Here is a 24,335-nt window from a genome sequence, read left to right as displayed (position 1 = left end):
ATATTTGTGATCAAGAATTTAACTCCAGAATTAGGAAAGAAAAATTCCCATGACAAATTCAGTGCAGGCTTTGTAGGTTCAAATTTGCCTTTTTAAGGATAAATGGGTACATGTTCAAGCATTATTAAGTTGAAATATGCTATGCTCCGACTTCTCTTTAAGTTGTCCGTCTTCTAGTAGATTGCCTTGTTTAGGGGTTCAAATGGATGTAAATTTCATTTTGCTGGAAATCAGTTACTCTATGTTGGAGGTTCAGAGCAAGAATCTTAAGCAAACACAGGGAGGCCTATATTAAATAAACTCTGTTTTGTAGTGTGTCACATGGGTAAAGCTTCCCAGGTTAAAGGCTTGGCTTCAGACCACAGACGTTAGATTCAACGTTGACCAGAAGTCCAGAGCTACTATTAATAAACCAGCGAGGGTCGATAGTAGCTTTTCTTTGCGCCCCCAGTTTGTTGGCACACAGGAAAACCAAAGGGCTCCGAAATTCTTGTTAACCACTTCTGAGCATTGTTTGTGTGGCATCAAAATTCTAAAACTAATAATTTTGCGTACTGAAAGAAACTTCGTGATTTTATTCAGCCCTAAGTGGAAAATAGAGGCTCGCTTTCCATGTGGGATTACATTATCTGAGGGACTTTCCAAAAAAAGAGCTGGGGAATCTTCAGAGATAAGAGGATATTGGCTTTGAGGAAGGAACTTGAGATTGGAAAGGTATTGTCAATTTTCCAGACTGAGAATATGTTTTACTTAAAAAGGTTAGTTTCCAACACTTGGGTTGGGGAAAACAGGCTGTGGTTGCCAAAGATCTAAACTCACAGAAGAAACTGTTCTCGTTGGAAGGTTTGTCTCTGGAGGAACATCAGAGCTGGGAGAGGGCAGGGTGTGGTCCTGGTGGAGGGCATTCTTAGAGATTCCCTTTCTTGATTAACTTCCTTCCCAGCTCAGCACTCAATTCTCTTTCCTTTTCCTTTTCTTTCCCTTTCCCCTTTCCCTTTCCCTTTTCCTGTCCTTCCTTCCTTCCTTCCTTCCTTCCTTCCTTCCTTCCTTCCTTCCTCTTTCTTCTTCTTTTTTTTAATGGACTAAAATTTCCCTCATCTGCCCGGTTTCCATTCTAGCAGTTACTTCCTTTGGCCCCACATTGCTACTGCAGGGCATAAACCCCAACAGTGAAACCGAGGGTATGCCTGACGGGCTGCCGCGTGGTAGTAACGCATTCGCGCGTGTCCCTCCTCTCTGCCGCTCTGCCCGGATGAGTGCAGGTGAGGACCCTCTGCAGATAGAGGGGACCCTGAAGCCAGGGGTGGTCGGCTTTACTTCAGATTTCCCAAAACTATCAAAGCCCCGTTAAAACTACCGAGCTATTGTTACCTTTAACATAATGTGTTTGCTTCTATTTTAATACCTTAGCATCCTTGAGCCCGATCCCTGACCAGGCTTAGAGGAGAGCTGGTTGGTTTTTTGGTGTTGTAGGCTCCAAGGCAGATGGCACGTGTGTCTGCCCCAGGTTTGGGAGCGGTGGCCGCTGCCTCATTTTTGTGTGTGTGTGTCTTTGCTGTTCTAGAATCCCAGCATTCCAATGCAGAAGTTGCAGGATATCCAGAGAGCAATGGAGCTGTTGTCCGCGTGCCAGGGCCCCGCCAGGAGCATCGATGAGGCTGCCAAACACAGATACCAGTTTTGGGACACACAGCCGGTACCCAAATTAAGTAAGTTCTTCTGCCTTTCTTTCTGCCCCCCCCACCCACTCACAAAAACAGCTGGGTTAACAACAAACAAAAGAAACTTCCATAATTTCCATAATTTGTTTTTTTATCACAGATTAGCAGTGTACACAAAAGTCCTGTTTTTCTTCTTAAAATAGAAATATTGGGTAGTGACACTGGCTTTCAGTAGACACAATTTTAGAGTCTAATTCCTCTTCCTATAGAAAAAATCCAACTTCTCCCACTTGAAACCTTAGTGTATTCAAAACATATATAAAAGACAGAGTCTCCGGACCTTTTTTGGTCCTGAGCTTCATGGGATCATTTTTCCTCTACATAAATTTTTAGCAGTCTCACATCTCACTTACTCCAAAAGACACAGGATATTTGCCCTACTAGATCTTCTTGAAATGGAAGGTTTTGTGCTGCTCAGCAGTAGGATCCTGCACACTCACTGCCAGCGTGAATTACTAGCAGCCGAGAACACCGCCGCGCAGTAAGGGACTCGGGCCCCTCGGGAGCGCTCCGGGGGACACCTGGGGCACATGGGCATCTCGGCAGCAGGCCTCTTCCCTCAGCGCTGGGCCTGCTCCCTCACCTTCCACTCTGACTGTTCACCTCATAAGTTTCCATAAACATCATTTAACTCTTCCCCTTTCCACAGTAGAGAAGGTGATGATATAAATGCACTAAAAATGATTATGACTGCATTAAAAGCTAAGCCTGCTGCTTTCTCTTATCCTCCTATGCAAATAGATTATAATTACTTTCTCTGTTCTTCTTTCTTGATTGTTCGAGTTCCAGAATCTGTGTAAGGTAAAGGATTGTCATCCAGATCTCTTTGTAGTCCAGTTATGTACAAATTATGCGTTTTATCGCATAAAAATCTGGGAACAGTCCTTGTCTTTGCCCTCAAATAATGGTTTTCAACCTTTTTGAAGTTCCTGCTCCTCTCCCCGCCGTATCCACCCCACGAACCTGGAAAAAGCACGGGCTTGGGAGTGGGAAAGATCAGGAAAGCGATTCTCCTCACTTGTTTTTTCCTTCAGGCTCTAGAAATACATGTGTTTGGTCGTGGAGGAAGACTCCCTAGAGTGAACTTAAAGGATTTTAAATGCCATTGAATTGAGTGGCCATTAGAGAAAGGGATGTGGGTCTGTTGATCCGGATGTATTGGGTTTAGCTGAATGCTGCTTGGCAAGCTGTTGGTGGCTTTCAGGTCACAGCCCCGGGGTCAAGCAAGCCGCCTTGGGCCGCCTCCTAACACCACCACACATCTTTGGGAAGATAGCCGGGGCGTGCCACATTTCCCTGCTCAGCAGAGAGCCTGCTTCTCCCTTTCCCTCTGCCTGCCGCTCTGCCTACTTGTGCTATCTCTCTGTCAAATAAATAAATTAAAAAAAAAAATCTTAAGAAAAAAAAAGGTGAGGGCGCCTGGGTGGCTCAGTGGTTAAGCGTCTGCCTTCGGCTCAGGTCATGATCCTGGAGTCCCTGGATGAGTCCCACATCGGGCTCCCTGCTCGGCAGGGAGTCTGCTTCTCCCTCTGACCCTCCTCCCTCTCATGCTCTCTGTCTCTCATTCTCTCTGTCTCAAATAAATAAATAAAATCTTTAAAAAAAAAAAAAAAAGAAAAAAAAAGGTGATTAAAAAAAATAATAATAAAAATAAATTAAAAAAAAGGTGAGGCCAAAACCTGTACCTGAGGGTCATTTATTCAGCAAATACCTGTTTTTTTTTTTCCTTCTGCTTCTGTTTATTTATTTATTTCTTCTTTGAGGTGTAACTGACATACAGCACTATATTAGTTTCAGGTGTCGAACATAACGATAGGATGTTTGTGTACCTTGTTAGATGACCCCCATGGTAAGTCTAGTTATCATCCCTCACCACACCGACTTACAGAATTTTTTTTTCTTAAAGATTTTATTTATTCATTATTCATTAGAGAGAGAGAGAGCGCACGCACAAGTGGAGAGGAGAGGCAGAGGGAAAGGGAGAAGCAGACTCCCCACTGAGCAAGGAGCCCAATGCGGGACTCGATCCCAGGACCTGGAGATCATGACCTGAGCCGAAGGCAGACACTTAACCGACTGAGCCACCCAGGCGTCCCCAGAATTTTTTTCTTGTAATAAGGACTTTTAAGATCTGCTGTCTTAGCAACTTGCAAATACGCAATGCAATATTATTAACTATAATCACCATGCGGTGTATTATATCCCCAGAGCTTACTTGCTTTATAACTGGAAGTTTGTGCCTTTTGACCCCCTTCACCCATTTCACACTCCCACCCCTGCCAACCACCAGACTGTTCTCTGTGTCTAGGAATTCAGAATTTTTGTTTTTTTTAGATGCCACAGATAAGTGAAATCATACAGTATTTGTCTTTCTCTCTCTGACATGACTCACTTCACATAATGCCTTCAAGGTCACCAACGGCAAGATTTCATTCTTTTTTATGGCTGAGTAATAGATCAGTGGTGAGTGTGTATTGCTCAGTGCCAGGCGCTGGGGAACATGGCGGGGAAACAGTGAAGGGGAAGTAGGATACAAATGGTGGCCAGGTGGGGATGGAGGGAGGGCATCCTCCAGGTAGGAAACAGCTTTAGTCAGGGAAAGATGCTGTAGGAAAGTGATGTGTAAGCTTATGTCTGCAAACACGCAAGCGGCTCGCCTACGGAGAGCAGGGGAAGGGCTGTGAGAGCAGAGGGAAACCCCAGACGCCGTGAGCTGGGGCCGGCCTGAGGGGGGTCAGTGTGGATGAAGCTGGAGAGAAAGGCCAGGTGGGCGGCCAGGTGGGCATCAGCCACACGCAGGGGACTGGGTTCTATCCCAGTCACACTGGGAAGCTGTGGAGAAGGAACTGGAAAAGGGCACCTTTGTGGAGATCACTGGAGACGTGGATGACTTCAGCTGCATTGTCAGCAGTCTGCAAATTACTTGTAGGTGTTGCTGGGAGGGGTCAGAGGTCACCGTAGCCCTCCCCACCCCCACCCCAGGTTTTTGAAATGCAGAATAAGAAGAGACTTCCCCAGGCCGTCATAGGATCTAAGCTGTCCACTGTGGTGTATGTAGTGCAGTGGATCTGTCAAGTAGGGGCTGAGGCTGAGAAGTCACTGTCATGTCCTAATACACACCTTGTCATTGCATGAGAAAGGATTGCTCCTTCTATTTAATTGGTGAGATAGCAGCTCTTCTCCGCCACCTAGCTACCTTGTCTCCCTCCAAGAAGTAGCTGAAACATAGCATATTTTCAAAGATGATGTGAAACCCAAGTCCCCTAGAAATGATTTCGTTTTCTGTGACGGACCATTTTGGATCATCACAATGCTTTGTCCTTGAATATTCTGTCTTTTTGTCTGTCTTTTTTCTCCTCTGCTCCTCCCCAGATGAAGTCATAACCTCTCACGGGGCCATTGAAGCGGATAAAGACAACGTGCGTCAGGAGCCCTATTCCCTGCCGCAGGGTTTTATGTGGGACACCCTGGACTTGGGTAACGCCGATGTGGTGAGTAACACTCTGGGGTTCAACACCTGCCTTTGCACACATTGCTTCGGGGGGGCGGGGGTTGTGAGCACCATAGACCAGACACTTGCTTGGTCTTGTAGCTCAAGGAGCTGTACACGCTGTTAAATGAGAATTACGTGGAAGATGAGGAGAGCGTGTTCCGTTTCGACTACTCGCCCGAATTCTTGCTGTGGTGAGTCTGGCTGGCTGCTGGGGGGTGCCCCGGGCGTGGGCAGTCGGGGCGGCGTGCCTCGGTCTCCCTGGGTTCCTGGACACTAACCGCCGCCTGTTTTCCTTGCCTGCATCCGCTTCAGGGCGCTGCGTCCCCCGGGCTGGCTCCTTCAGTGGCACTGTGGGGTCCGAGTGTCTTCGAACAAAAAGCTAGTAGGGTTCATAAGTGCCATCCCAGCAAACATTCGGATTTATGACAGGTACCTATTACAGCTTGTCCATGCCGGCTTTGATGTGTTGTTTTTCCAAGAACTGCAGTTACAATGGGCTTTGAAAAATCACTGATGCAGATTGTTGATCTTAGGGGAGGTTGTGGGTGGGTGGGGGCGGGGGTCTGCAGGAAGGAACTCTACTTTCTGCTCGGTTTTGCTAAATCTAAAACTCTTAAAAATAAAGTTGATTCAGAAACACGGACCAGTGGAAAACTAAAGTTGATTTAATAAAAAAAAAATTGGACTGCAAACAGCAAAAAAAGGACAGCTCTCTCTCAATCTCGTCAGTGCACACACACAAATACAACGTATACATGTATATATGTGTGTATCCGAATAAAAAAGCTATAAATGGTTATTTCAGATTTATTTCTGGAGAAAAAAATTATCGTAAAAGATCTTAGGAGAGATTTTTTAAAAATCTTTTTATCCGTAGGATAACTGTGTTGCATTTTTGCTCTGGGTCTCTAGCCCAGGAAGTCAGAGATCTTGTGCAGAGTGGGACTGTGTACTTCTCAGTGTATTGGTTAGTTTCTTTGCTACTAAAAGGCATTTGATGTCAAGGAGTCTCTGTGCCAGATGGAATGCCTGCATATGTAGAACCAGAGTGGGGAACAGGCTTTGGAGCCCTGGAAGGTTTACTGTAGCTCAGAAAAACACCAGCTCTCGTCTGGTCAAGGCACCTCTCAGGATCCTAGGAATTGCATTATACTCCAAAGCAACATCTTACCAGATTGTGCAGCTGGGTGACCCAGTTATTGTCCTAATTGCGTACATGACAGAAAAAAACAGATGTAGAAACTTTGAGGCACATCTTACCCGTTTTTATTTCTTTTCTTTTTTTTTTTTTATAGATTTTATCTATTTTATTTGAGAGAGAGAGACAGAGATATCGAGAGAGCATGAGTGGGGAGGAGAGGGAGAGGCAGACTCCCCACTGAGCAGGGAGCCCGATGCAGGACTCGATCCCAGGACCCTGGGATCATGACCTGAGCCGAAGGCAGACGCTTAACCAACTGAGCCACCCAGGCTCCCCGTCTTACCCGTTTTCTAAAGTGAAAACTTACTTTAAAAAAAAAAGTCTTAAATTTATTTGGGACAAGGGGGTTTGGGTCTCCATGGCCTAGGGTTATGATCATTTTAGCAGGGGATTTGGAGACCAGCATATCCATCTGAACTTGTGAAATGTCTAAATGATGGTCATTTGTTCTTAAATATTGTGTTGGGGGGGGGGGATCTTTCGGTTTCATATTCTTTGAAATGTCATGGGTGTTGTCTTATTTTTTTAAATGTTTTCGTCTTACGTTCCCTCCGATTTTTGACCTCTTTCTCTTTCTTAGTGTGAAAAAGATGGTAGAAATCAACTTTCTTTGTGTTCATAAGAAATTGAGATCAAAACGGGTAGCTCCAGTGTTAATTCGAGAAATAACCAGAAGAGTGAACCTGGAAGGGATTTTTCAGGCTGTCTATACCGCTGGAGTGGTTCTTCCTAAGCCGGTAGCCACTTGCAGGTAACAATACCACAGGCTCACCTCTTGCCCCCTTGCTCTGTTGCTACCAGTTACCCTCACGTGTAACTCAGGGATTTGAGTTTACCTGTTATTACGTAGTTTGGTGGCAGAGGGGGGAGACCAGACCCAAGAACCACTGTGTCCAGTGTTCTTTCCAGTTTGCCATAGAACCACTTCGTGATTAAAAAAAAAGCCGGGGGGTGGGGGGGACTCTGCTTTTTAACATTTACCTGCTAATGATGCTGGTTCTGTATTCCTGTCTCCTTTCCGTTGGAGAGACCAGCACTGCCTCTCCCTTGGGGAATTCGGGGCATTGTGATCTTGAAACATCCAGCCTGCTAGCATTTTCTTTCCTTCCAAACACTCAGGTTTATACCAGGCTCTGCCCTGGCTGTCAGGGAACTGTCCCAAATGCCTGATAAACACCAGTTGAGAAGCCCAAACAAACCTGTTTGCTGAGAGTAAGAAAAGGCTTAAGCTCTGTTTTTTATGACTTCATCTGTTCTTACCAAGCTTTCAAAGGTTAATCCAGGGCAGATTTGGTGCCTGGACTAACCTGTTGTAAAGCCTCAGGGTTTATCTCTCTTGACTATTTTTGCCTCAAATAAGACAAAAACTTATGAAAGGTATGAAAGGTAAACTGCAAAATGACTCTCTCTGATTAAATTATTCGTAAATAACCTGAACAAATAAGACTTCGCAGGTATGTTTTAATACAAATCATCCTAGTACCTAAACTGGAATCACTGAAGAAATTCAAGACAGTTTCTCAAAAAGTTGTTTTCTTTGGTGTGCATTATATAAAAGCAACAGCTACGAATTTAGGGGGGATGTTTTCATGTTTTTAAACTTTTTGGTTTGCTTCCTGTAGAATCAGCAGTGGTCATTAAAGACTTGCAGACTGGGCATTTTTTAACTTTATTTACAATTTTGATTGCTCTTTACTGAAAGAGATGAAATGTCACAGACTACAAAGGAACATAAGGAAAGTAAGGATGTATTTTAGATGTAAAAACCAGCTGATAAAATAATTATGCAAGAAGAGGGCTAGCATCCAGCCCTGCACCAGGGGCATCACTAGTGTTCGTTAAATGCTTCTATAACTGGGACAAAGAGTAAAAAAACTGGTAGGGTTAGAAACCAATCAGGTTTTAAAACCTTTATTATATTCCAGATACTGGCATCGATCACTAAACCCCAGAAAACTGGTAGAAGTGAAATTTTCTCACTTGAGTAGAAATATGACTTTACAGAGAACAATGAAGCTCTACAGACTTCCAGATGTAAGTAAGAATGTTCTGCAGTTTTTCAAAGCTGTGACCTTAACTAAAGCTTTTAATGTAGAAAAGAGTTATTTGCAAGAGTCTTAAAAAACCAGCTCATGTGTTTGAGAATGTGAATATGTCGCTTTTTGGAACTCTGGGCTAGGAAAAATAGGAGAGCTCATTTGGAAACACCAGGGTTTTTTTGTTTTTTGTTTTTTAAGACTTTTAAGTCTTTAGTTTAGGGTTGGATGGGATTGAACTCAAGATATGTAAGTTTTGAAATTTCGGGTATTTACCATTTGTTACATAAGAAGGAAGAAAACTTGGGGCTTCTGATGCTATTTTAACACAAAGGACCTAAGGAATAAGGCTTAGAGTGAGAGACCAAGGAGAGGAAATAATGTTTCATTAAATTACCATCTTTTTAGGGTCGCCTGGGTGGCTCAGTTGGTTAAGCATCTGACTCTTGGTTTCAGCTCAGGTCGTGATCGCAGGGTTGTGGGATCAAGCCCTGCGTTGGGCTCTGTGCTCAGTGGGGAGTCTGCTTGAAAGATTCTTCCTCAGCCTCCCCACCCCATCTCTTAAATAAATAAATAAATCTTAAAAATATATATATTTTTGAAAGATTTTTATTTATTTATTAGATTGAGAGAGAAAGCATGAGCAGAGGGGAGGGGCAGAGAGAGATGCAAAGCAGGCTCCCTGCTGAGCAGGTACCTCCCCCCCCCCCCCGCCCCGCCCCACCCCTGACGCAGGGCTCCACCCAGGACCCTGAGATCATGACCAGGGCTGAAGGCAGACACTTAACTGACTGAGCCACCCAGGCGCCCCCTCAAAAAAATATCTTTTTAAGCTAGTAAATTCCCAACATGACAAGTTGTCTCTTAATAGAGGAAAAGTTACATGTGCTTACCAGTGTTGCCTTTATTTGAAGCTTGGATGGTGTGTTAGTTGTTTCTTGCTGTTGTGATAGATTCCCACAAATTTAGCAGTTTAAAACACACATTTGTTTTCTCCCAGGTTCTGTGGTTCAGGAATCAAAGCCCAGCTTGCCTGGGGCCTCTGCCCCAGGGTCTCTCATGAAGTTGCCATCAAGGTATCCACTGGGGCTGGGTCTCATCTGAACACTTAACTGGGGGTGGGTCCACCTCACATGGCTGTTAGCAGGCCTGCGTTTTTGCTGGCAGTTGGACCGAGAGTTTTCCTTGCTGGCCATCGGCCTGAGGCCTCCCTCTGGTCTTCGCCAGGTGAGATTCCCCGTAGGGTAGCAGCTGTGACAACATGGCAGCTTGTTTCATCAAAGCCAGTGAGGGAGTGAGTCTACAGAGAGAGCTGGCTAGCAGGGTGGAAGTTAGAACCTTATGTAATCAGTGCTTGGAGGCGACATCCAGTCACCATCGCCGTGAATGTCACTGGTTAGAAGCAAGTCCCAGGTTCCACATTCAGGAGGAGCGCAAGGCTGTGAGCACCAGGAGGTGGCATCACCGGGGGCCATCTTAGAATCCGTCTGCCACAGATGGAATCTTTCGTTTGAAGTTTTGATTTCACCAGAGCTATTCTTTCTCTTGGGTTGTTAGAAAGTAGTTTCGTGACTATTTTAACTTGATTGAGGGATCCCCGTGGAATGTCACCGTGCTCCTCTTGAACACGGGGAGGGCTTCATCTGCGGTGGCCTTTCTCGGCGCGGTGGACTCCACTGCCTCCTTTCGTCTTTCGGCCAGTTGTGTGTTTACCAAGTACATGTGAGTAGCTACATGAACGGATGTATTTTTTTCCAGTGATAGACAGGAATCAACTGATTTCTGACCTTAGGCAGAATTTCATGAGGAGAAAAGTGGAGGCGAGGGAAACCAGATGTGGGAGAGATCAGGACCATCATTCTGGAGCTTTGTAACCTGGCAGAAGGATCAGAAGGCCTCGGCTTCCCTTCGGTCTTAACTGTTGTTGCAGACAGTGGGGCTCAGACTAATGAACTCACCGCCTCTGAGGCCAAGGAAGGAGGGGAAATGTGGACCAGAAGAGAAGAAAATAAACACTGCAGACAGCATGAGAGAGTAGGGTCCACAGGACCTGGGGAGGGGGCGCCAGCCCCTCATGCTGGAGTGGCAGAAGGGAAGGTAGGTGTGTGGAGATGTGTGCACAGAAGACGTTCAGAGAAGTCACACTAGCAACGTGACACTGAATACTGACTGGCCAGGGCTTTTTTGATGCTAGGGGCCAAGACCCAGAGTGACCCGAGAGGGACAGGCACGTAGAGGCACAGGACACGGCTACGGCGAAACACGCCCCCTGCAGGCCTGTCCGTTCTCAGCGGCCTCCTTGCAGTTGGAGACTTGGCCATCCAGGAGCGGAAATTTAAAAACTTCAGGCGTGCCCACTTTTTTCACTAGGGGCTAACGCTCTTCTGTGGTCTCCCCGAATTTCAGTTTCTTGAGCCTGAAGCCGTCCAGCTTGTGTGTAAGGAAGGCGCCCACTTCTGTGTAGGTTTCCTAAAATGGGATGAAGGAGGAGTTTTAGTACCTGTCATGGGTTTATTCAGGGTGATCAGACTTTGAGCTAAGAGTATTTTTGACTTTTGTCCCTTATCCTTTATGTTTTTACGCAAAAATTGATCAACTCAGGTAACAGTGTTAACAAGTTAGTAATAAATCCCTGGTCTGGCATTGGGAGTTTTTTTCCCCCAATAAAGTGAAGTTTACAAAGTGCTCTCACATGTGTATATATATTCATGTTACTCTCATGACAACCTTTCAAAGCTGGTGTGGCCTGTCTGCATTTTGCAGATGAAGAGATCAGGGCTTACGCAGTTTGACACTTAGACACGGGCCTGTCACTAATAAGTGGGGGACTCGGGATGCACGCCCCGAACATCACGTTCCGCCTGTTAGATCCCTTTGCTCCTGCCGTCACCTCTCACACACCCCCAGGGGGCAGCGTGGCCCGGTCCCACCGGATGTCTCGCCACACGGTCACTAGAGCGGAGGTGAACGCAGGAAAGCATGATCGTCAGGGGCCGAATAGTGCTCGTTGGCGTGTTCCAGTCTGCCTCCCTGCTTTTAAGTCCTGGGGAAGGAAAGAAAAATGAAGAGTAAAACAATGAGGAAAAAGAGAGGGTGGAAGAGATGAGAATACAGATATTAGAAAATCTGGAAGGCACCCACCGAGCCGCCTGGGAGTGTGTCGTTTGAGTTAGAAGCTGGACGGTGCAGGGGCGCCTGGCCGGCTGAGTCAGTAGAGTGTGCGACTCTTCATGCGACTCTTGATCTCAGGGTTGTGAGTTTGAGCCTCGTGGTCGGTATAGAGATTACTTAAAAATAAAGTCTTAAAAAAAAAAAAAGAAGCTGGACAACGTAGCATGTACTAGACAATGGCCTCTGCCTGCATAGGGGCCCAGTCGTGTGATTTAAGAACATTTTTGTGCCCTTAAGCGTAAAGAACTTTATTGCGTACAGCTTTTGCTCTCTGGATCAGTCTCATCTTCTGATCCATCATTACTGTTTCTGCGCACCGTACCTGCTGTAGGCCTTGTTTGTGGACTTCTGGATCTAAAGTGTTAACGTTATTATGGCCAGCGTTGTGCTAGACACCGAACATTCATAGTCTCAACTATTATTCATAACCGTCCTAGGAGGGCAGGGCATTCTCCCCGTTTTGTGGAAGAGAGCAGTGAAATTGCTCTGCCCAGAATCGTCATCTTCTTGTTAGGAGAAAACCACCCAGGGCCCACACCCCCCCCAGCCTCTGCTCTCTGCAATGCTGAGGTCTCCCCGAGTGTCATGCCCTCCCCTACCTTGTAAACATTGGTTTGTTTTAGCTTGCTGTTGAGCATTTTCTTTTTCTTTTTTTTCTTTTGAAGATTTTATTAGAGAAAGAGAATGAACAGGGAGGGGAGGGCAGAGGCAGAGGCAGAGGGAGAAGCAGACTCCCCGCTGAGCAGAGAGCCCCACACGGGACTCGATCCCAGGACCTTGGAGATCATGACCTGAGCCGAAGGCAGATGCTTAACCAACTGAGCCACCCAGGTGCCCCACTTTTGAGCATTTTCAAACAAAGTTGGAATTTTTTTTTTTTTTTTTTGGTCAGTGCTCTTAAAGGTGAAGGAATTTAAAGTCGGCAAAAAACTGGAGTCAGGTTCATCTCCTGGGGTCCTTCCACAGTGTTGCAGGAAGGACGTGCTTGTGAAGACGTGCAACATTTAGTTGCAGTAGATGCTTTTTTTAATGATTAGCGTCCTGCGGCTGCTTTTTAAATCAAATCCCCATAATCATTGCTTACATCTCTACTCTGGAATCTTGGCTCCAAGAGTTTACGCCACATAGTTTGACAGAGAACAAAACGGCTTCTGTTTTTTAATAGACCTCTGAGCCTTTTCGCCGTATGCACTGATAAGCAGATTTTACACATATTTCAATGTACAGAGAGTCCCAACGAGTCACGCCTGCTAGTTGGACCCTGGGAAAGTGAGTCTGGCTGAGATAATAGAGTTTGCATATGAAATGTAAGGCTGTCTCAGTCACTGGAAATGTCTTTTTGTTTTTTTGGAATTCTCTGGAAGCCACCTTTCTTTTTTGGGTTATGCCAAAACTTACCATTTTTTAAATCTAGGCTTAACATTTCCCCACCTCTTTCTGAAGACCGCAGCTGTAATTGGAGGGTGTATTTTATATTTTAAAATGTATTTTGTGCTTCTGTTAATTTTTTTTTTTTTTTTTTGGAGAGTGTGAAACTTCATGATATTAGAAAGAAGCACGTTTAGGCCCTGAGACACACATTATGAGTCAGCAAAAGTAAACATTCTTCTCCTGTTTTCTGGGATCTTGCATTTTTTTTTTATAGCTGATACAGTCTAATGTTCTCTTTAAAAAAAAAAGCTTCTGTGAAAAAGCACTTCTAGGGCTTATAAATTGCCCAGTGCGTATACTTTCTGCCGAACCCAAACGTACTGTTTCACGGAGTTTTCCATCTCCCACTTCGACTACCCATTATTCTGACTTTTGGAGACCTGACACAGCAGTTCTCAAAGTTGGTCCTGGGACCCCTGAGAAGTCCTGGAGTCAAGTCCGTTCCGGGGGAGCGGGGTCTGTCACATCAACACTATTTTTATAATAACAGTAAGACATAAAATGCATTTTTCGCTTTAATTACCCTACAGATGAACTGTGACGTCTACGAGACGCCTTCTGGAATGTGTGCTCCTGCATTTTTTTTTTGTTTTAAGATTTTCTCGGTTTTAATTTCTAATACGATACGTGCGGGTGGATATAACCCACCTTCGCAAAACTCGCTGGGAATACTCCGTGTTTAAGAGGGGAAAGGTGTCTTAGACAAAAATATTCAGGAACTGCTACTTTAAGGGTGTCTGCTGGGCAAAAGATGTTTTTAGTGATTTTGCAGGATAAATACTCACTGAGGGAGAATATTGCTGCAGAGGAGTGTTTTGGTCTAGAAAGAAGTTGGCAGGCTTGTTCTTCCTTTCTGAATGTCCGCCTAACACGTGCACTATCCTGTTGCTTGCACTAATGAATCTAATTGCTTGATATCATTGTTCCTGAACCAGCAACAAAAGAAAAAGCAGTTTACTATTGAGCAAGGCTACTTAAGACTATCGAGGTTATCTGCATAGCAGAAAACCATCTTTATAAATGACTTTTTAAATACATTCTTTCTGTATATGTAGTTTGGTTTTTCCTGTTAGCATTTAGAAATGTATGTTTGTTACCTTTTCCAGTATTTGGAAATCACCTAGGTTCCATCTTGCCATGAATTTGCAGTATAGAAATGCTACCAAACACTAAACTTGGGTCAGGGGAAAGGAAAAAAGAATTTTTGCCTGGCTTACATAAAAGTGCCAGGCCCAAGAAGTGTCATCTTTGAAGAACTGACCCTGACTTTTTTCCCTGTCTGCAGCCTTCACCGTACCTTACTGTGTAAATGTGGTTCGAAACATAGGCATTCATTCATTCATTCATTCATTTCATTTCATTCTTTCGCACATATTCGGGCTGTTATTACCCTTCTTGCTTGAAGGGTTAAGCCTTGGATGGAAGCCAGGGCCTGGAGATTTCTCGTGCTTTGGCTTTGTGATCCACAGAAAGGCTAGAAGTATGAGTTCTCTATTAAATGTTCAGGGCTTATCTTCTCTCGATGTGGACTAGTAAACTGTAGTTTAGCTGAATTACTACGTCTTTATAGATTACATAAGTCATAACAGAAAGGACATTTGGGTCTGTAAATACAAAGAACAGATCTCTCAACCCCCCTCCTAGCCCCCACCAGTCAGTGATCAGTCAGCATTCTTTGTCACGGACCCCAAGAGACCTCGGCACAGCCGCTAAGATGGATCAGAGCCAGCACTCAGCATGAAACCTATTTTCCACCTTAGGCTTATCTGCTATGCTCCGAGTCTGGGGGCATGCGGGAGTTGTCATGATCTATTTTTAAAGGCAGTATTTAATTTTAAAGCATTTAAAGATAACTTAGAAAAGGTAGAATAGAACTATTTATATACAGGTTACTTATTGCTTAAAATGTATCCACTATTTCTAGGAAAAAGGAAAAAAATCAAGCTAACTGGAAAGATGAAGTTGTCTTGCTAAGTTTTTAGTATTTTGTACAAACAAGCACTTGTGGTGTGTTTTCTCACTTCTCGGCTCAAGTGTTCTGGTGTTTGGGCAGTTCCCAGGGAGCTAAGTGATGTCTGGAGCTCATCTGAGGTCACAGTGGAACAAATCCAAATGGGGACCTGTCCTGACCGTTAGGTTAATTCTGTTCCTAATAGAATACCGTAGAAATTGTGATGCTCTGGAATGATGAATCCAAATGCCTGTTCTAATCACCTTTTTTAATCAAAAGAGAGCAGGGGAAGCCAGGCCTCGTACTTGGCAGCTAGCCATGCACCTTTAGAAAATACTTGGCTGGTCAAATGCTTGCCCTTCCCCTTCTAACCAATATGATCTACTTTTATTTCATTTTTGTTGCTCACAAGAACAGAAGAGCTACAGCCTCTTCACGAGCCATTCAGTAAAATCAGTTTCTGGGCTGTCTTCACCTCAACATGTCAGACAGGGCAGTCTCTAAAGCACATTCTTCCAGAACACATGCTCAGATTGCTCTGCCCCAGGGTGGAGGCTGTTAACATGCTTGGCTTTGGCACGTAGATTGGTGTCCCCTCTGGCTTCGTTGGGGCAGCACTGACCCCAGACCGGGCCCACGGATAGAAGGTACAACGCATTGTCTAACGTACTTTTACGTCGGTGCTTTTCAAGCTTTTGTGTGTAGACCGATCACTGGGGAGTCTTGGTAAACGGCAGATTCTGTAGGGCTGAGGGCGAGCCACGATTCGGCAGCTCTGACAGGCTCCCAGGTGACGCTGACGTACCCGGCCTTCCGTTCCTCTTACAGTTCAACTTCCCACTTTGTTTTGTGTTCACTGCAACAAGGCTACCAAGACGTCAGGCCTGAGACCGATGGAACCGAGAGATATCCGGGCCGTTCGAGACTTGACCAACACTTACCTGAAGCAGTTTCATCTCGCCCCGGTGATGGATGAAGAGGAAGTAGCTCACTGGTTCCTCCCCCAGGAGCACATTATTGATACGTTTGTAGTGGAGGTAAACATAAGGGGGTTAAGACACTACAGACAAGTATGAAAACACCACACAGCTGAGTCTGTTTTCTGGAGGGATCAAAGAGTGCCGCTCTCTCTCCTCTTTCTCCGTGACTCACTGCTTCCAAACCAGATTTCTGCTCCCCCCAATAGAACCAGAATTTATTCTTACAGTTTCCGTTCCTAGAGAAGAGCATATTTTTACTAGTGATTAATAGGAAATCAGGATACGTTTCTGTTGGTACCTGTGTGATTAATTGCTTTATTCAGTTTTGAAAAAGTCGATTTGGATGGCGTTATCTGAGGTACTTTCCAAAGTTTAATATCTTTGGGTTTTGCAAACCTGGTTTGACCTGAACTGCTTTCCGTTGAGATGGCATAACTCAGCCACTTAACCCTTGTTCAAGGGAAGGAAGGAAAAGTAACAGATTTTCTGATTATTGATTGGATGAATTTAACATAGTGCTTTTTAAACCTTTTTTTAGAAAAAAAAAAAAAAGCTTGGAATTTGTTGTTCAGATGATGTTTCGCATAGAAGCTCTTTCAGTTGAAGTGGGATTGGGTTCAAAAGTTGAGATTTAAGCTGGTAAGTACCTGGAGGAGAGAAAGAATAAGGAGGCCAGGTAGAAGTTCCGACAACAGTCCATTCACCATTCAGGTGTGAGCACTGAGCTGGAATTGTCTTTTCAACATTGTCAGGCATCCGTCTGGATGTAGGATGACAGCCAAGGCAGCGCAGAAATGGTAGAAACAGACAGGGTGAATTCAAAGGACATTTCTGGAGAACAACCGAGCAGTCTTTGTTTTTAAGCTCTTATTTCTAGAACAGAGTGCACATCTTTAAGCACAAATCTTTTTAAATTTAAATTCAATTAACATATAGTGATTATCAGTTTCAGAGGTAGAGTTCAGTGATTCATCAGTTGCATATAACACCCAGTGCTCAATACATCATGTGCCCTCCATTTAAATGTCCATCATCTAGTTACCCCATTCCCCCACCCACCTCCCCTCCAGCAACCCTCAGTTTGTTTCCTACGATTAAGAGTCTCTTATGGTTTGTTTCCTTCTCTCATTTCATCTTGTTTTATTTTTCCCTCCCTTCGCCCTGTGATCCTGTTTTGTTTCTTAAATTCCACATATGAGTGAGATCATATGGTATTTGTCTTTCTCTGACTGTCTTATTTCACTTAGCATAATACCCTGTAGTTCCATCCACATCATTGCAAATGGCAGCATTTCAATTTTTTGATGGCTGAGTAATATTCCCTTGTATATATGAACCACGTCTTCTTTATCCATTCATCTGTCAATGGACATCTTGGCTCGTTCCATAGTTTGGCTATTGTGGACATTGCTGCTATAAACATTGGGGTGCAGGTGCCCCTTTGGATCACTACATTTGTATCTTTGGGGTAAATCCCTCGTAGTGCAATTGTGGGTCATAGGGTGGCTCTATTTTCAGCTTTTTGAGGAACCTCCATACTGTTTTCCAGAGTGGCTGCACCACCTTAGACTCCCACCAACAGTGTAAGAGGGTTCCCCTTTCTCCGCATGCTCGCCAACATCTGTCATTTCCTGACTTGCTAATTTTAGCCATTCTGACCCATGTGAGGTAGTATCTCATTGAGGTTTTGATTTGTATTTCCCTGATGCTGAGTGATGTTGAGCACTTTTTCATGTGTCTGTTGGCCATTTGGATGTTTTCTTTGCAGAAAAGTCTTTTCTTGTCTTCTGCCCATTTCTTGATTGGATTATTTGTTCTTTGGGTGTTGAGTTTGATAAGTTCTTTATAGATTTTAGATACTAGCCCTTTATCTGATTTGCAAATATCCTCTCCGATTTTGTCGGTTGTTTTTTGGTTTTGTCGACTATTTCCTTTGCTATGCAAAAGTTTAAGCACAAATCTTTATGCATTTGTGGTTAGTTTCTCCAGGACAGCAGTTCTCAAAGTTTTTGATCTCAGGACTCATTCACTCTGAAGAACTACTGAGGACCCCAAAGAGCTTTTATTTTTGTGGATTATATTTACAGGTACTTATTACATTGAAAATTGAAGCAAAAATTTTTAATAGTATTATTTTATAAATCAGAGAAAGCCAAATGCTGTATGATCTCACTTATATGTAGAATAAAAAAAAAAAAAATCCAAAATTCACAGATGGAGAAAACAGGGTTGGTGGTTGCCAGACGTAGAGGGTGGGCGAAATGGTTCAAGAGGGTCAAAAGGTACAAGTTTCCAGTTATAAAATAAATAAGTCATGAGGATGTAATGTACAGCATGGTGACTACAGTTAAGACTGTGTCGCATATTTGAAAGTTGCTAAGAGAGCAGACCTTAAAAGTTCTTATCACAAGAAAAAAAGTTGTTACTACATGTGGTAGATTTTAACTAAACTTACTGTGGTGACCATTTTGCAATGTATACAAATATCGAATCATTATCTTGTACACTTGAAAGTAATATAATGTTATATGTCAATTATATCTTAGTTTTGAAAGAGAATAAATAATTGAAAAAATATATATTTAATTTAATAACAATAATAAACATGTTACCTAAATAACATATTTTTTATGAAAAATAACTGTTTCCCAAAGTGACAAAATTAAGAATGGTATGTTTTATATTTTTGCATATCTCTTTAATGTCTGATTTACTAGAAGACAGCTGGGCTCTCATATCTACTTCTGCATTCTATCTATTGTGATAAATTATTTTGGCCAACGTGTGTGAAAAAAAATCCTTCACATGAAGTATTGACGATATGGAAAAGAATAACATATTTTAGTAGCCTATTCAGATCGTTTTGAATATTCTCTACCTGAAAGCATATTAATGAACTTTGCATACTCTGTTTGATTAAAATCCATTGGTCTGTCTTGTCCTTTGATCATTCCTTTACCAGTGTATGAGTTTGTAACATCATATATTGATCATTTGAAAAATACCGATTCACTGGGTTAAAAAGATCTTCTAGATGCTAACAGTTCATTATATAATATCAAAAAGTCTCATTCATTGATATCCCCACCATTGTCATCAGAAAAGTATATAATATAGTTCACGGTGGAGGATACAGGTTTTTCCAGACATAAAGTTGTACCCTGAAAGCTCAAATTATATCACTGGCAACAAATCCCACCAATATTTTCCTTGAAGTGATAGGATCGCATCATTGATTTCCAAGATGTGCCAAATACCCAAGTTTCAATGACCGGAGTTTGTTAGTCCTCTTTTTGAGTGGTGTTCCATGAAAAAAGTGGCTAGTTCAGCTCACACCTCCATCGCCTACAGGCTTCTCTTTGAGACAGCAAACTCAAGGAAAATGAGAGTTTTCCTAGAAAAATAAAAAGACTGCCCTTTCAGTAGGCAACAGAACTGCTTTGTGTGCTTCGTCCCGTGCCATCACACAGGATGGGAAAGGATGAGTTGTTAAGCGTCGGGAGTTAACACCGTTAATAATTCTTATTCAAGGACGTGCTTAAGTGAAACCTTTTTTTTTTAAACCGTGAGTTTGTGGTGGTGAAGAGTAAGAAGACCACCGGCACGGTTTGGTGCCGAGGCCCGGATGGTGGTGGCACCATCGCTCCTGCATTCTTGGTGCAGATGTCCACACAGTGAACGAGGCAGATAACTTCGTAGTGCTGTTAGGAAAATCGTTTTGATTCCTCGGACTTCTGGAAGGGTCTCAGATACCCACAGGGGTTCACAGACCACAGTTTGAGAACTGCTGCCCTCGGGTATATACTCAGAGGTCGAGCTGTGTTGTCATACAGCTCATCAAAGTATCTCCTAGCAGTGTTGGGGAGGTCCTGTTTCCACAGATCCTCACGCACATTTGGTTATTACCAGACCAGTCTGATGGGTATCAAGTGATATCTTGTTTTTAATTTGTATGTTCTTATTACTAATGAATTTGAACATCATCTCATAAATCTGCTAGCCATTTTTATGCCGGGCATATACTTTGCCTCTTTTTACCTGTAATCTTCTTGGTTTCTAAAGGTTTTTCCATAGGTTGAATGCTAATATTTGTATTGGGCTCTGTTTCTGGGTTCTCTCTTTTGTTCCATTGATCTCTGGTGTCTGTCCCCCCACCAACACCACACTGTCTTGATTACTATAGTTCTGTATAAGTCTTGATAGGTAGAGTGATTTGTCCCACTTCATTCTTTCTGTCAAGATTGTTTTAATCTATTTCTTTCACCCTTCCATATAAATTTCAGAATAAGCTTGTTTTTGTCTATGAAGTACCTTGCTGGGATTTTGATAAGAATGACATTAAATCTATAGATTAATTTGGGGAGAATTCATGAGTCTTCCAGTCCATGAACACGATATGTCTCTATATTTATTTAGAACTTTTGAATTTTATCAGCATTTAATGATATTCAGCATCCAGATCCTGTACATGTTTTCTTAAGTGTATACCTTACATATTTGATTTTCCTTAGAGCAATTATAAATAGTATTATGTCTTTAATTTTGGTTTCTGCATGTTCATTGTCAGTGCATAGAGTGCAGTTGCTTTTTCTGTGTTGATCTTGTATCCTGCATCCTTGCTGAAATCACTTAATAGGTCCAGGAGTTTATGTGTAGATTTCTTGGGATTTCTACATAGACAGTCATGTCACCTGCAAATAGGGACAATTACATTTCTTCCCTTCCCATCTGCATGCTTTTTATTTCTTCTTCTTGCCTTATTGCAGGGGGTAGATCTCCCAGTACTTTGTTGAATAAGAGTGGTAAAGGTCGACATCCTTGTTATTGGTATTAGTGGAAAAGCATTCAGTCTTCTGCCATGAGGCGTGGCATTAGCTGGAGGATTTTTGTAGATGCTTCTTACCAATTTGAGAGAATTTCCCTGATTCCTAACTTGCTGAGTTCTTATCATGAATGGGTGTTGGATTTTGTCCATTGCTATTTCTGCTTCAATTGATATGATCATGTGATTTTTCTTCTTTAGTCTGTTGATGTGGTATATTACAGTGGTTGATTTTCACATGTTTGACTACTCTTGGCATTCCTAGGAAAAACCCATTTGGTTATGGTGTATAAATTTTTTTATACATTGTTGGATTTGGATTGCTAACATTTTGAGTATTTGTTGAGTTCAACAGAGATACTGGTCTGCAGTTTCTCCTTTTTTTTTTAATACTGCTTTTGTCTGGTTTTGGTATCAGGATAATTCCGGCCTCATAAAATGAATTGGGAAGTGTTCCCTCCCCTTTCTTCTAGAAGAGATTGTATAGAATTGGTGATAATACTTTAAATATTTGCTAGAATTCTCCACTTGATACCGTCTGACCTTAGAAAATTCTTTTTTGTTAAAGTAAGTTCCATTTCTGTAATGGTATAGGACTATTCAAGTGATCTGTTTCATCTTGATTGCATTTTAATAGGCTGTGGTTCTTGAGGAATTGGTCCATTTCTTCTAGATTGTCAAATTTATAAGAGTAAAGTTGCTTAATTATTCTTTTGTCCTTTTACTGGCCAAAGGATTTTTTTTTAAATTTTTTTATTAACATGTAATGTATTATTTGTTTCAGGGGTACAGGTCTGTGATTCATCAGTCTTACACAATTCAGAGTGCTCACCATAGCACATACCCTCCCCAATGTTCATCACCCACCCACCGCATCTCTCCCACCCCCCCACCACTCCAGCAACCCTCAGTTTGTTTCCTGAGATTAAGAGTCTCTTATGGTTTGTCTCCCTCTCTGGTTTGGTCTTGTTTCATTTTTCCCTCCCTTCCCCTATGATCCTCTGTCTTGTTTCTCAAAATCCTCATATCAGTGAGATCATATGATACTTATCTTTCTCTGATTGACTTATTTCACTTGGCATAATACCCTCTAGTTCCAACCACGTTGTTGCAAATGGAAAGATTTTATTTTTTGATGGCTGCATAATATTCCATTGTAAATATATACCACATCTTCTTTATCTACTCATCTGTTGATGGGTATCTGGGCTCTTTCCATAGTTTGGCTATTCTGGACATTGCTGCTATAAACATTGGAGTGCAGGTGCCCCTTTGGATTACTACATTTGTATCTTTGGGGTAAATACACACTAGTGCAATTGCTGGGTCGTAGGGTAGTTCTATTTTCAACTTTTTGAGGAACCTCCATACTGTTTTTGAGAGTGGCTGCACCAGCTTGCATTCCCACCAACAGGGTAGGAGGGTTCCTCTTTCTCCACATCCTCGCCAACATCTGTCGTTTCCTGACTTGTTAATTTTAGTCATTCTGACTGGTGTGAGGTGGTATCTCATTGAGGTTTTGATTTGGATTTCCCTGATGCTGAGTGATGTTGAGCACTTCTTCATGTGTCTGTTTGGCCAAAGGATTTATAGTGATAATGTTTATTTCATTCCTGATATTGACGGTTTGTATCTTTTTTTATGTTTGTTGGTCTTGTTAGTGTTGTATCAAATCAATTTTGATTCCCCCCCAAAGAACAAGGCTTTTGTTTTATTGATTTTCTGTTTTCCTGTTTTCAGTGTCATTGATTTCTGATCTTATGTTTATTATTTCCTTTCTTCTGCTTGCTTTGGGCTTCTTTTGCTCTTCCTTTTCTTGTCCCTTGAGGGAGGGATTTAGATCATTGAGACCTTTCCCTGTTATAGTGTAAGCATGTAGTTCTATAAATGTCCCTCCCTGCACTGCTCTAGCTTCATCCTACATATTTTGGTATGTCATATTTTCATTTTCATTTGGTTCTATGTATATATGTATTTGTTTATTTTTAAAGATTTTATTTATTTGAGAGACAGAGAGAGAGTGCACACGAGCAGGGGGGTGAGGGGCAGAGAGAGAGGGAGAAGCAGGCTTCCCGCGGAGCAGGGAGCCCGATGTAGGGCTCCATCCCAGGACCCTGAGATCATGACCTGAGCTGAAGGCAGATACTTAACCAAATGGGCCACCCAGGTGCCCCTGTATTTTTTTAAATTTATTTTGAAACTTCCTCTTTGAGCCTTGGATTATTTAGAACTCTGTTTTTCAACTTTGACTTCTGAGAGATTTCCTCTTGATTTCTAGTTTCATTCCATTATGTTGGAGAAGACACTCTGTATGATTTCAGCTCTGTTAAGGTTCTTGAGGCTTATTTTAGGCCCAAATGGTCTATCTTGGTGAATGTGTGTGAAGTGTATATTCTACTCTTTTTAGGTGGAGTGTTCTATGTATGTCATTTAGATCCTATTATATTATTCAGATTTTCTACCTTCTTGATGATTTTCTTTCTAGCAGCTCTGTCAGTTGATGAGAGGGTGTGCAAGTCCCCAGCTATATCTTTGGACTTGTCTATTTCTCCTTCCACGTCTGTCAGGTTTTTTTTTTTATGTATTTTGAGGGTCCTGTTTAGTACTTAATACATATAGGACCTTTATGTCTTCTCAGGGGATCAATCTTTTTATCAGAATATAATACCCCTCTTTGTCTCTAGTAATTTTCTTTGTGTGAACTCTACTTTATTGGATATAAATATAGTCACTCCTACTGTTTTAAAGATTTATTTGAGAGAGAGAGCATGCATGGTGGGGAGGGGCAGAGGGAGAGGGAGAATGAAACTTAAGCAGACTCGGCCCTGAGCGTGGTGCCCAACATGGGGCTGTCTTGTCACAACCCCGAGGTCACAACCTGAGCCAAAATCAAGAGTCGGAGATGCTTAACCAGCTGCGCCACCCAGGCATCCCATCATTCCTACTACTTTAAGATTAAAGTAGTGCATGGTATATCTCTTACAGCCCTTTTACTTTCAGCTTATCTACGTCATTGAACTGAAAGTTTCTTATAAACAGCATGTGGTTGAACCGTGTTTCTTTATCCACTCTGCTAGTCTTTCTTTTGATTGTTGTATTTAGGCCCTTTATATTTGATAATTACTGATAGGCTAGAGCTTAAGTCTGCCATTTTATTATTTGTTTTCTGTTTGTTTCCTCTGATTCTTATTCCTCTTGTTTCTTTTTCCTTGCCTTCCTAGGGGTTACTTGAATATTTTTTTAGGATTCTGTCTTGATGTATTTTTGGTGCATTTGAGCATATTTGTGTAGTTTGTATGATGGTTACTCTGACTATTCCTATATATAGGAATATGGTGACTTATCACAGTCGATTGGTGTCAACATTTTATCACGTCAAGTGACCTTACTTCCATCAGGTCCCTTTATCTTCTTGACTTTTTAAATACTGTCTTAAGTATCAGATGGTGTTACAACTTGTGTTTCAGTCGTCAAGTAGATTTAGAAAACTCATGAGGAGAAGCATAGTTTACAGCATATAACAAGAGTT

At 42.5% G+C, this 24,335-nt stretch overlaps 1 protein-coding gene across 4 annotated transcripts in view; it reads left to right on the top strand.

Annotated features, from left to right (window-relative positions):
- NMT2 (N-myristoyltransferase 2) overlaps positions 1–24,335 on the top strand; it is a 62,822-nt gene that overhangs the window by 34,103 nt on the left and 4,384 nt on the right. For 3 of the 4 annotated variants that reach the window (XM_081820652.1, XM_081820653.1, XM_081820655.1), the window contains 7 exons: positions 1,565–1,709; positions 5,094–5,212; positions 5,314–5,405; positions 5,527–5,643; positions 6,996–7,166; positions 8,341–8,449; positions 15,871–16,041. In XM_081820652.1, coding sequence (XP_081676778.1) covers positions 1,565–1,709; positions 5,094–5,212; positions 5,314–5,405; positions 5,527–5,643; positions 6,996–7,166; positions 8,341–8,449; positions 15,871–16,041 — 924 coding nt within the window. The remainder of the gene's footprint in view (positions 1–1,564; positions 1,710–5,093; positions 5,213–5,313; positions 5,406–5,526; positions 5,644–6,995; positions 7,167–8,340; positions 8,450–15,870; positions 16,042–24,335) is intronic. The other variant, XM_081820654.1, reaches the window with a different exon arrangement.

Source organism: Leptonychotes weddellii, chromosome 5 (genome assembly GCF_054177405.1).
Source record: "Leptonychotes weddellii isolate Sample4059 chromosome 5, ASM5417740v2, whole genome shotgun sequence".
In the NCBI taxonomy this organism is placed as follows: Eukaryota; Metazoa; Chordata; class Mammalia; order Carnivora; family Phocidae; genus Leptonychotes; species Leptonychotes weddellii.
Note: the sequence above shows the minus strand (reverse complement) of the source record. Positions and strands in the feature narration are given on the sequence as shown.